Source organism: Drosophila albomicans, chromosome X (genome assembly GCF_009650485.2).
Source record: "Drosophila albomicans strain 15112-1751.03 chromosome X, ASM965048v2, whole genome shotgun sequence".
In the NCBI taxonomy this organism is placed as follows: domain Eukaryota; kingdom Metazoa; phylum Arthropoda; class Insecta; order Diptera; family Drosophilidae; genus Drosophila; species Drosophila albomicans.
Genome location: NC_047627.2, coordinates 22,373,063 through 22,385,614, shown reverse-complemented (window position 1 = coordinate 22,385,614; position 12,552 = coordinate 22,373,063). Strand labels below are relative to the sequence as shown.

At 37.7% G+C, this 12,552-nt stretch overlaps 1 protein-coding gene across 7 annotated transcripts in view; it reads right to left on the bottom strand.

The window, feature by feature from the left end:
- Positions 1-12,552, bottom strand: part of LOC117570434 (MAGUK p55 subfamily member 7) — an 89,252-nt gene that overhangs the window by 41,475 nt on the left and 35,225 nt on the right. For 4 of the 7 annotated variants that reach the window (XM_052006712.1, XM_034252102.2, XM_034252110.2 and 1 more), the window contains 3 exons: positions 10,863-10,993; positions 1,502-2,737; positions 989-1,290 (listed from right to left, as the gene is read on the bottom strand). In XM_052006712.1, coding sequence (XP_051862672.1) covers positions 989-1,290; positions 1,502-2,737; positions 10,863-10,993 — 1,669 coding nt within the window. The remainder of the gene's footprint in view (positions 1-988; positions 1,291-1,501; positions 2,738-10,862; positions 10,994-12,552) is intronic. The other 3 variants (XM_052006771.1, XM_034252115.2, XM_034252133.2) reach the window with 1 other exon arrangement.

Here is a 12,552-nt window from a genome sequence, read left to right as displayed (position 1 = left end):
TATAATATATTTGTACCTTTTCTGATTTTTGTTAGTTATCCCATATTTTAATATAATACATGCTCTATTTCTAAACACGGCATTTATTTGCATACAATTATTTTCTGAATAGATTAGCATTCTTGTCGAATACTAATTATGGAAGTTCAAATACTGTGATTAAAACACAGCTTAAACACGACAGGTAAATTTCTGTCACGAATTACCATTTTATATTCCTGCTGCTTTGCTAACTGTGTGTAGTTAAATGCTTTACATTATCATTGACCAAATGTCTATGAAATTCGTAAATAAATTTTTGACAACAATAGCATGTAAGCCTGTAGAAGTTATTCAACTGAACTGAAGACAAGTAATCCCTCCCTTTTGTTCATTTACGTGAGTTGTGCTATTAGCAAAAGAGTTACACAGCTGAACCGCCTAATGAACCGGTTCGGTTGCCTATTAGCATCTATTCAAAATGGTAAAAACCTTGTGCATTCATTAATTTACATGAACTCTGTGCATTTGCCCAATTTTAGTTCTTTGGCTTTATTATCAACAGAGTAATAAAAGAGAACCATTTGACGAACCGGTTCAGTCCAGTCTTGCTCATTTACGTGAATTCTACGCAAATGAGAAACTTCAACTCTTTGGAATTAGCAAAAGAGTTTCGCAACTGAACCGCTTAGTGAACCGGTTCGGTTCGCTAAAAAAGATAAAGTTTTCGGAAGTAATCCTTCCTATCTTGCTCATTTACGTGACTACTTTGAATTTGCGAAGTTTCAACACACTGACGTTATTAGCTACAGATTTATAGGACTGAACCGCTTAGTGAACCGGTTCAATTTGATAGAAATATATAGTTTTCACAAGTAATGGTTCCCAATTTGCCAAATTTCACTTCTCTAATGTTATTAGCATCAGCGTTATTCGACTGAACCGCATAGCGAACCGGTTCAGTTGCCTGTTAGCATGTTAAAACAAATGCAAATATGCATGCACTTACCTTGATTCTTGTCGCAGCGATTGATCGCCGAGTAAAAGTTCAGTTCTGCCTTTTGATATGCTACTTGTGGGACTGTGTTGCTGTTGCAGCTGCAACTGTTGCTGCTGTTGCAGTTGCAATTGTTGTTGCTGCAGCTCAAAGATGGCGGCGCCACTCAGCAAATGTTGCTGCTGCTGTAGATTGCTATTGTTGGCTGCTGCTGCTATTGCTGCTGCTGCTGCTGATGTTGCTGTTGTATTAAATAGGGGGCCAAGGTCATCGTTGGACTGATGTATGATGATATCATCGTTATGCGTTAGTAACTGCGTGTTAGAAAAGAAAAGAGCATAGTCTCAGTAAAAGAAAGCAATGGCAGCAGATTGTGTAATCAATAATGCGAATCATCGAACACAAATAAAAACGAAATACAAAAATATTATATATAGAATAAGAAATCAAAGTTGAAAACTTGAACAGAAAGCGAACTGAAATCTTTCTCTCTCCTCTCTCTCTCTCTCCCACTCGCTCTCTCACCTCTCGTCTCGGTGGATACAAATTATTCGATATTAATAAATCACAATTTTTCAAAGCGGACGTGCCAATGTTGCTAATGTTGCTGATGTTGCCTGATGTGATGCAATTATTGCTATTATTGTTGTTGCTTAAAAGTAAATGCTGCTGCTGCTGTCCATTGTTGTTGTTCAGGTTGCTGCTGCCGTGTTGATGTTGCTGTTGCTGCAGCTGCAACTCAGCGAACGCCTGCTGCAATTGCCCGCTGGATATGGCCGTTGAATATTCGGTTTTCGGCGTCGTCGTTCCATGCACATGAGGCGGCAATGAGATGTCCGCTGCTGTCACAATGCTCACGCCACCTTTCGTTGTCCCACCAGCAGCAGCACCAGCGGCAGCAGCAACCGTTGGCGATGTCGATGTTTGTGCGTCCACAAAGTGCGCTGTTGTTGTCGCCGTTGCCGTTGCGGCTGCCGCTGTTTGCTGACGTTGCTGATGTATCGCCGCTGTGGTGGCAAGTGTTGCTGCTGCCGCTGGCAATGTTGTGGTTGCCGGCAATGTCGTTGTCGGCAACTGGGCGTGCTTGTTGTTGTAACTGATGTAGGTGATGCCACAATAGTTGGCACCATCCACATCATCGTCGTCGTCCATCTCCTCGTCGTCGACCTCCTCGGCCAGATGTTGCAAGCTGCTGGCGAGCAATGATTTCGCTTGCAGCGGCTTGCCGGCAGCAGCAGCTGCTGCCAGCTGTTGTTGCAACTGTTGCAGCTGCTGCTGCTGCGCCTGGCTCGTCTGATAGATGTGTCCCGTCGCGCTGCTCGTGCCGCTGCCACCGCCACTCCCACCGCCGCTGCCACCGCCGCTGCCACTGCCAGCAGCCGCTGCTGCTGCTGTGGCTGGTGGTTGCTTGAGTGCTGCTGCCGCTGCTGCTGCCGTCGCACTAACAATCGCCGCCGTTGTCGAGCTATTCGCATTCCGATCGCCACTCGCTGCCGCTGCTGCTGTTGCCGCTGCAACCGCTGCACTCACGAGTGCCGCTGAGGGCGCTGTGGCTGCTGCCGCTGCGGCAGCAGCTGTTGCTGTTGTTGGCGCCAATGTGGGAGCACTTATCGGGCCACCCGCTGTGGCTGTTGTCATCGTGGCACTGCTGCAGGTGATCTGGTTGCTGCTGAACGATGTCACATAGATGGGCGTCGAGTCGCTGAGGAAACTCAGATCCTGTTTCTGGCTCGTTGTGTTGCCGCTTTTCGTTTGCTGCAACTGTTGTTGCAATTGCATTTGAAGAGAGGCAAATCGAAAGATGGAAAATAAAGCAAAAGAGTATAGTATAGGTTCACAACCAAGTCAATCAACAACAACAACAAGAATGCTCTAAATGGATTTCAATTTTTGTTAATTTATCGATACATACTATCGCGACTATCGAGAAAACAATGGTCAAGTTTTTTTTGATTTACTGTTGGAAATCAATATCTCTAATGCATTTTAAAAATTCGAATAATTAGTTTTTAATTCGAACTATGATTATTGATACCATTCGACACAGCTATCGACATTTGGGTACAAAAGTGGTCAACTATTTATTGATTTATTTTTAGAAATCAATATCCCTAAAGTGTTTAAAGAATTCGAATTAGGATTATTGATAAAGCATTGAAACCATTTGACACAGCTATCGACGTATAAATCGATAAATACAATCGGAATAAGAGTGGTTCATTTTCGTCGTGTCATAAGAAATAATTTATCTTCCTTATTGTATTCTAATTACTAGTTTATTAATTGGAATTTTGATTCTTAATAATGCACTCAAGGTATTCTATACATTTATCGATATTATCGCTACTATCGTTATTTGTAAAGAGCAATTGTTATATGAAGAATAATAAAATTGCATAGTCTTAACTAAATATAATAATTAGGACACTGAAGGACACGTGTATCGAACAGGATTTTCAATTTGCCTTGTTATCGTTAAAAATATCGATGACCAGCGGGTCGACTAAATATAGCCAAGAAATCTACATAATTGCCATTAGATAACATTGTATTCCCATTTGCAAGCGACCGCATATCAATAACATTAATCGATTGTTTTCTTATTTATTTATTTTTTTTTTTGCTTTTTTGTTGTATTCAAAGCCATTAATTCGACATTTCACCCGAAGCCAAGAGGCAAACAATGTGGCTCTCCTCTCAGCCTCAGCCTCAGCCTCAGCCTCAGCACCCTCGTTCAGTGGCATAATAAAAAGTCAGGCCGCAAACATCGTCATCATTTAGCGATGCTGACAGGCTCCATTCGCATATGCAAATCAATCAAATTTCATTAAAATAAAGCTAGCCAAAATAATCCAGACGCAAGACGCGACAAAAGCGAAGCCTGCCTCAGAGCCTCAGGCTTGTTCCAGTTCCTCCCTTTCTGCTCTCTTCGAGCGAGGATTTGGCTTTTGTGCAGCCAACGCGTTTCGCCTAATGAAATATGCATTATTAATATGCATACAGTGGGGCCCCAGTAAGATGACAAAGTATCCATCTTAATTACGGAGTATGGAGCAAAGCGCATCACATTAATCATAATCATGTCACTCAAGTAGCTGCAAAACTGTTGACTGCAACAATGCTGTAGGAAAATGCTGCGTGCACTAAATTCTGAAATAGCCAAGGATGCATCGCTTTAGATTCTAGAGGAAATTAGAACTGCGAATGCAAGTGGAAAATCGAAAAAAAAAAAAACAGTTTGTAGACTGGAAATCATCGATTGGCGTATAAAGAATTCTTCAAAAACTGCTAAAGAATCGTTCTCTTATATATCTAAAGCATTAATTCATCATTGTTTCAGTTCATACCCTTACTGGAATTGTAATTGGATAGTCAAATTAATAAACGAACTTTTTAGTGGAAAATATTTCTATTATTTTTTAAATTTTCCCCTGGAAGTAATGGAATTGTAATTTCATAGTAATCTGGAAACTGAAAACTTTTATTCGATATTTATTCTTTGTTCCATTTTAAATATTCCAATTTGCCATTGGAAATGTTTGCAATTAAAGACAACAAGCCAATTTCATAGAAAATAATTATTTCATTCAAAGTTTCAAAAATTTCAACTAAAATTATATACAGTAAATTGTAATTGTTCCCAAACTGGGAACTGGAAACTTTTATTCATTATTTAATCTTTTTTCGATTGTTTACAATATAATTCTCCATTTTTGCGATTGCAAACAACAAGCCAAGTTGATGAGTATATAATAATTTGTTATAAATGTAATGGCAACCCAATTTGTGATTTCATTTTTAAATAAAAAGTTATTCTTTTATTGTTTCAAAAGACTGAAATTAAAAAAAGTTGCTTTATAACGTTTCTTTAGCATTCAGTCTTATCAACTGAAATTTTCACTGGAAGTTCTGGAAATTGGCAATAGTTTGCCATAACTTTTATAGAATTTACTTAAAAAAAAAAAAACACCTTTCTCAATATTCCACTGACAAAATATGATAGTTATTTAAAAATGGAAAGAAGTTGCTTTATCGCGTTTCCTTAGCATCAATTTTTCTCAATTTTCCAGTGGAAGTTGTTGAAACTGGAAAGAGTTTGCCATAATTTTAATAGAATTTACTTATAAAACAACATTCTTCTGACAAAATGTGTTCTTTATTATGAAATAGAAAGAAATTGCTGTATCGCATTCCTTTAGCATTCATGCTTCTCAATTTTCTATGGAAAGTTCTGGAAACTGGAAAGAGTGTGCCATAAGTTGAATCATTGCATTTTGTTATTGTCTCGTCAAGCGAATGATCACTGTACCAGTGAGACTTCTTTTGTGTGCGATGTGTGCGTGGGTGTGCCCACTGTGCGTGTATATATGTGTGTCGCTGTTGTCTGGCTGCGTGGGCTGCGCCTGTGTCCCAAACAAAACAAAAGGCGACCGCACCCCAAAAAAAACATTGCAAGCATAACATACATATAAATATGTGTGTGTGTGTGTCCCACCAATGACTGTCAAACTGTAGGCGACAAAACTCACTGGCAATTTAATGAAAGTGCAAAAGGTGTTTTTGCGGCTAATGCAATTGCCTAAAATGCTTTGCTAAAGCTAAGCTCTTTGGACAGCTACAGATAACAGTTATCCCTCCTCCCCCTCGACAACAGGTGGCGCAACAGCTGCCACAGAGAACAGACAACAGAGAGCAAAGAACACAGAGAGAGTGAGAGAGAGAAGAGCTAAAAGTTTAGCCACCCACGCGGATGCAATTACAGCGACTGCGACAACGGCTGCCACATGTATAGCCCAGATATCTAAGCACTTACTACACACATATAAATATATATAGTATATCTTTTGTATATTATATATTATACTATATGTTGTGCACACATATTATATATATACATATATATAAAAGTATAGTATATCTTGTGCTGCCGTCAACAAAATGCTTCACGCTTCGTGCACATTCCACTTGTGCGTTCAATTGCTGCAGACTCTCTGCCTCCCTTTCCACTCCCCTCCCCTCCCTTCTCCCCTCCCATCTCCACTCCACTCCTCTCTCTTAGCCCCACCTCAACGGTGTCCTCTGGCACGCCTCGTAAAGCTGCCTCATAGTAAATCCAACCCGAGCTTAGTTCATTTCAATATCCCTCCAACAGCTTTGCCTTCGTCTTCACCCCGCACTCGTTACTCCGCTGCTCCTCATTCCCATTCATGCATTCAGCTGTTCTTATACCCTAGCAGAGACGCACACCAAGCGGGCGTATTGACTAGCAAGAATTTTTCGCTTTTGTTCTAACCTTCTCTCTCTCTACCTCTTTGTCTTTCTCTCTCCCTCTCTCTCTCTTTGTCTCTTTGTATTCCTGTCTCTCGCTCACTCTTTCTCTCTGTAACACTTCTTTCTATCTCTCACATTTCTTTCACTCGCACACTTCTTTCTCTCATTCTCTCTCACACACTTTTTCTCTTTCTTTCGCACACTTCTTTCTTTCATTCTCTCTCACACTTCTTTTGCTCTTTCTCTCTCTCTCCTACATTTCATTCCCTGTTTCTCTCTCTCACACTTATTTCTCTTGTTTCTCATTAGTTTGTCTTTGTCCAATTCTCTCGTTTTCTATTTGTTTTTCTTTCCTTTCTTCTCTACAGCGTATCTGCAAGTCGATCACACCCGTTTGGCATAAATAATTTGCCATGCCAAAGCTTACGCATCTTTACAGCGCATCTTCTAGTCGAGCTGTTAAGTGCCTGCTTTGCATTTCTCACTTTTCCCACTTTGCAGGGTATCGGCTAGTCGAGCAGCATCCATTAAGTATGACGCAAGTGCTGTTTACACGCGCTTTTTTCTTGCGTTTATTTTTTTCTGCGGCCCATCCGCATTTTATCGGATTATTGACAGCCAAGACGCGCCGCGACGCGTTGAGTCGCTGCCTCCGCTGCTTCGGTTCTTTGCTGCGTGCTGATGGCAGGCTCATCATTCTGTCCTCCCTCCCCTCTTCCCCCTACTCACTTTGAACTAACCCCCCCCCACCCCTTTATACTCCATGCTCCTCGATTCGCCTGCTGCAATTGCACTCAAGCACTTATCGCACTTATAATCATTGATTCGGTTTCGGGTTGAGTTTGGGTTCAGTTCGCTTTCGGTTCAATTGAGCTTGGTTTCGCTTTGGCTGTGTTGTGGTTCGGTTCATGCTTTGGTTCAGTTCAGTTCAGTTCGGTTCGGTTTGGTTCGATTCGCCTAGCTTCGATTCGATTCGGTTCGGTTCAATTGCTGCCCGTGGGGCAATAAGCGATTGACTGGGTTCGCTTGCTTCTGATAGCTTTAGCTGCTGAATAATAACTTGACGCGAAACCAAACGAAGCACCAGCTTCCCCTCCTTCTCCCCCCTGAGGCGGGGCACCCGCAACAGCTGCGGCTGCATTGCACCACCCAATGACTCTTGAGGCGGCTTTCTCAGTGCCTCTTGACGAGAGCCATGTTTAAAGCGTTTGCACTTGGCAAACACAACGAGCTGGATGAAAATAAGCAAAGTGGCGCTAGACTTCGTGTGGAAGATGTACGAATAAATATTTCTAGTTAATACTATACATAGAAAATTGAGAATAGATTCTTAAATTATACAAATTTCTAACACTCTCTAGAATGGATTAAAATCAGCATAAAATATAACAAGTTAGAAACATGTGTTAACAAATATATATGTAAAAGCTACACTACAGAGAGAAATAGAAGGAAAAGCAAATCTGCTCTATAAAATATAATATAAGAAGACATCTATCAGGGTAAAAATGTTAAATTTTATATAATGAAATGTTTAAAATTTCAAAATCGTTTTTACTTTCTTTCCAATTTTTTAAACTAATTTTATAATTTGACGTTAAAGCAGTTTTTGGTACATACAATAATTCCATAGTATTTAAGATTTCTTAAAATTTTGGTTGCTATCAAATATAAATTTTGATAGGTTTTTAAAAAATATTTTTTTATGGGCAAAATCGCTTACTTACTACCGATCTCAATTGTTTTGACTGACAATTTGGTATATTTTGCACTCTATGGTATATTTTTAATGCAGTACTATATCAATATACTAAATATAGCAAATATATATATAACAAATATATAAAATAACCGCTTCCCATATCGAATCAAAACAAAACAATGAGGTATTATTCTTGAAATATATCACAAAAAATACTAAAGGCCATATTTGGTATATCGTTGAAGTACTACATTCAAAATATACCAGAAAGGTCATAATATACCAGATTGTCAGACAAAGCGGCTAAAACCCGATTTGCAGTAGGCGTAATTTGCCATACAAAATATTTCTAAAATACCTTCTACAATTTTTACCCGATCGCAATCCAGTTCTCAGGAATCATAAATACTCTAGTAATTATTTTATGTACCAAAATTCGTGACTCCGAATATTATTTGTTATTTTATTGTTATTGAATTCAAATCGAGTTTATTGAATTTATAACAATTTCAAATGTCAATGCAACTTTTACAATTAGTAATTTGATTTCAACAGTAATTTATGCGCTTGTATTATTCATTTCAATTTATATATACAATCGTTATGAATTTCTGCATTCCCAAAGGTGTTTTAAAAGCCAATTCGTTGGAGATTAAGCTATTTGAATTTGTTGAATTAAATCCCTCTGCGAATCATTACGAACACTATTCACGCACTACTCACTTGGCATTCATGGCTTGGACTCATTCGATTCGGCTTGCATAATACTTTAGCGGCTTTCGAATAATTGTGAGTGCACTCACTTTACTAATTTCATTAGCAAATGCTTAACTCGTACTCGAGTTGTGAGTTAACAATCATCATGCACAGCTGTCAAGCGCAATTTGAATACACTCACACTCACATTCACACTCGAACTTATTGCCCACTCACTTTCAATTGGCCCCACACACACACACACACACACACATAACTTGTACTTGATTTGCAGTTTCAGTTTTTTGTTTTCTGTATTTTGCAGCATACCCTGTAAAATAGTTTTTGGGGTAAGCTTAAATATTGCTTGGTGTAATTAATTAAGCTTTTTCAATTCGTAATCATACCCTGTAAATTGGCGTACATCAAGCTAAAATCATTTTATTTCGTAAATGACTTTTGAAATCATTTTACAGGGCATACATTTTATAAAGTGAGAATACCCTGTAAATTAGTATACTTCAAGAAGAAATAACTTCACATGGTATCTTTTTATTAAGTGAGAATATCCTGTAAATTATTAGACTACAAGTTGACATAATTTTTTAGGTTATCTCATTCTATTTAGAAAGCATACCCTGTAAATGTTTAAAATATTTTACAGGGTATCCCTTAGCCTTGCTTCTGTGCATGTCATCTGTTATTTCTTTGCATATTGTTTGCTGTTTTTTTTGCCCAAGTTAACACAACGTTTGTCTCCACATTTTTTTCACTTTTAGTTTCTATTTCGTTTTCCGTCTGTCAGACTGAAATTTGTTATTGTTTTTTTTTTTTTGTTTTATTTTTTTGTTGTGTCGTTTTGTTTGTGCACTGTTTGTTGAATTTTTAATTGAATTTGCGACTATTTCCTCATTGGTTTGTTGCTGTTTTTTTTGCTCTGCTATTGCCAAGCCGGTCAAAAAAAGGGGGCCAAGAGGCGAGGCGTCGACTATTTTAACTGGTTTCGAATACATCTCGTATTTTATATGTATTTTTTTTTTATATAAGTATGCATAGACTGCACGGCATTCATATTGACAAACTACACTACTCTCTGTGTATGTGTGTGTGTTTGTGTGCCACACAAATTTCATTTCAATTTCAATTTGCAGTCTGCAAAAATGTTTCGTTTGCCCCCAAAAACGAGTTGCTGACTTTTAGATTTCCCCATTTCGCCCATTTCAACATTTCCCCTTACCCCACACTCGACTTTCCAGCAGTTTCCCTGCTTTCCATTCTCCTTGCTGCACTCAATTATTCATATCGGAATGCGAGCAGATTCATGCCATTCGATTCACAAGTTGCGCAAAACTTTTCGCATATTTTAGCAGCAATAAAGACAAGAGCAAGTCGAGACACAAGTCAAGTCGAGTCGAGTCGAGTCAAGTCGAAGCTCGTTTCCTGCTAGACACGACACACAGATTTCTACAAGGTGTGGCAACGCTGCGGGGGCCACCAAAGTTGCCAGATTAACATACAAATTGTGATTGGAACAAATAGTTTGACTGAACTAAAACTTGCTAACCGCCTTTAACTCTGAGGCATAAAGTTGTCAGCTTAACATACATACAGTGTCTACAATTACATTTAAGTGTTGCCAGATCAGCACAAATACACTTGCGAAAGTTGCGTTCCTTTACAAAAATGTCAGATCTCAACAATCCTTAATTAAGTTTTATATTTCAATAGTTAAAAGAATCAACTTTAGTTAGTTGTTGCTAATTTGTGTGCTGACGATCTGGCAACTCTCCTTGTTAAGTTGGCCGCGCCTTTTGTCACGAGCTTACATTTCAGTGTTGTCAGATCAGCACCAAAACACTTTTGAAAGTGGCTTTCCTTTACAAAAATATCGGAATTCAACAATCCTTAATTAAGTTTTATATTTCAATAGTTATAAAAAGCATATCTTTAATTAGTTATTGCTATTTTGTATATTCAATTCTTGCCTGACGATCTGGCAACCTTCCTTGTTAAGTTGGCTGTGCCTTTGCCAGGAACTGAACACTTTTGAAAGTTGCTTTCCTTTACAATAATATCGGAATTCAACAATCCTTAATTAAGTTTTATATTTCAATAATTCTAAAAAGCATCTCTTTAATTAGTTATTGCTATTCTTCTTGCCTGACGATCTGGCAACTCTCCCTGTTAAGTTGGCTGCGCCTTTTGCCAGGAACTTACCTTTTTCGACAGCTGCGTTATATCCACGGGCGTAACGCGATTGAGGGCCGCCAATCGCTGTAAACGCTCCCTCGCGTGCTCCTCCACGGCAATAACAAACGCGTCCTGCACCGAGTTGCCAATATCCCAAGCTGCAAAAGAGGGGAAAGAGAGAGCGAGAGGAATGCGTATGAGTGAGATGGCAAAAAGAAATTAATAAATTGCCATAAGCAGGCAGAGCAAAGAGCTGAGCTGAGCTGAAGCTCTGCTGCCAAATGATTTATGGGGCAAATGCGATGTTGCTGCCACCGTCGCAGTCGCCGTCGCTGTTGCTGTTGCTGTCAGGCTGCGGGCCAACCGCGAACCACCAACCACAACAGCAGCAACATCAACAACAGCCAGCAATATCTATGCTATGCTGTGTTGTCGACAACAATGCGCATTTTGTGCGTGGCCACACAAAATAAAAGCAAATACAGTAGAGACTTCAATTAAACAATAGCAATAAATTAAACATTTCAACTAAATTAAATTGAATGTAAAAGAGGACAACAATGAGCAAGAAATGAATCCTTAAATTATCTGGCATTATTAGTATTAAAAAAAATAAAATTAAAATAAATAATTTCAGCACTTAGAACTTAAGAAATAATGGATGTTGTAAAAAAGATGTTAAAATTGATACACAAATTTTAAAATCTGACAATAAATTAAATATTCCAAATATTTAAAGAAATTTAAAAAATCACAAAAATTTCAATATTAAAAAAATTTTAAAATCTGTCAAAATTTACCAAATAAAAAATTGTAAAAACCGACAAATATTTAAAAAGAAAAAATGAAAATCTAGCAAATCTTTTAAAATAAATAAATGATATAAATTGATCATAAAAATATTCAAATTCCGCCAAAATTTTTAAAAGAAATAAATTGTAAAAATTAATCTAATTTTGAATCTTAATAAAAATTTATATAACGATTCTTAAAACGTAGTTAATTTAACTAGTAACAAAGTAGTTAAGTTATCAGAACAGACCATTATTATTATTATTATTATTTTTTGATGGAAAATAGTTCAGTACTTCTATTACCGATTTTAAAAAAACTTGGAAAGTAATCAAAAAACTTCATTATATTATATTTTCATACATAATATTAAAATAATTCTGCTTTAAATTTTCTACTACTTCTCAAAATTATATTGCATTAAAGAGCATATTTAACAACATTTGCTCTACACTTTAGCAGAGTTGCTTCTTTTGTTATCAACTAATCAAATCATGAATTAAGTACTCATAACGTACTAGACATCACTTGATCTTGGGAAGTATCGAAAGGAAGAAATTAGGAAATCGATAGAGTAAACTAATCAAAATAAAAAATAAAGGATATAACTCAAATATTATCCTACTATACTTATTAAATTTGATATTGATTTCGATGCTCGCTTAAATCTATTCTTTCTTTATGAATGCATTCAAGAATTGTAACCAACTCATTACTCAGTAATGTGTATGTTAACCTTTGGTTCGATTCACTTGAAACAACAACATTGCGAACACCGCCAACGTTTAATCGAATATTCAAATCGAAATATATTTGTTACGTTCTGCATTTGATGTGTGGCACATTTAAACGAAACTTTTGACATTTGATACGTGTGAATCAACAGCACAGCATCCCCACTGTAAGCACAGCAAGTGTCTGAGTG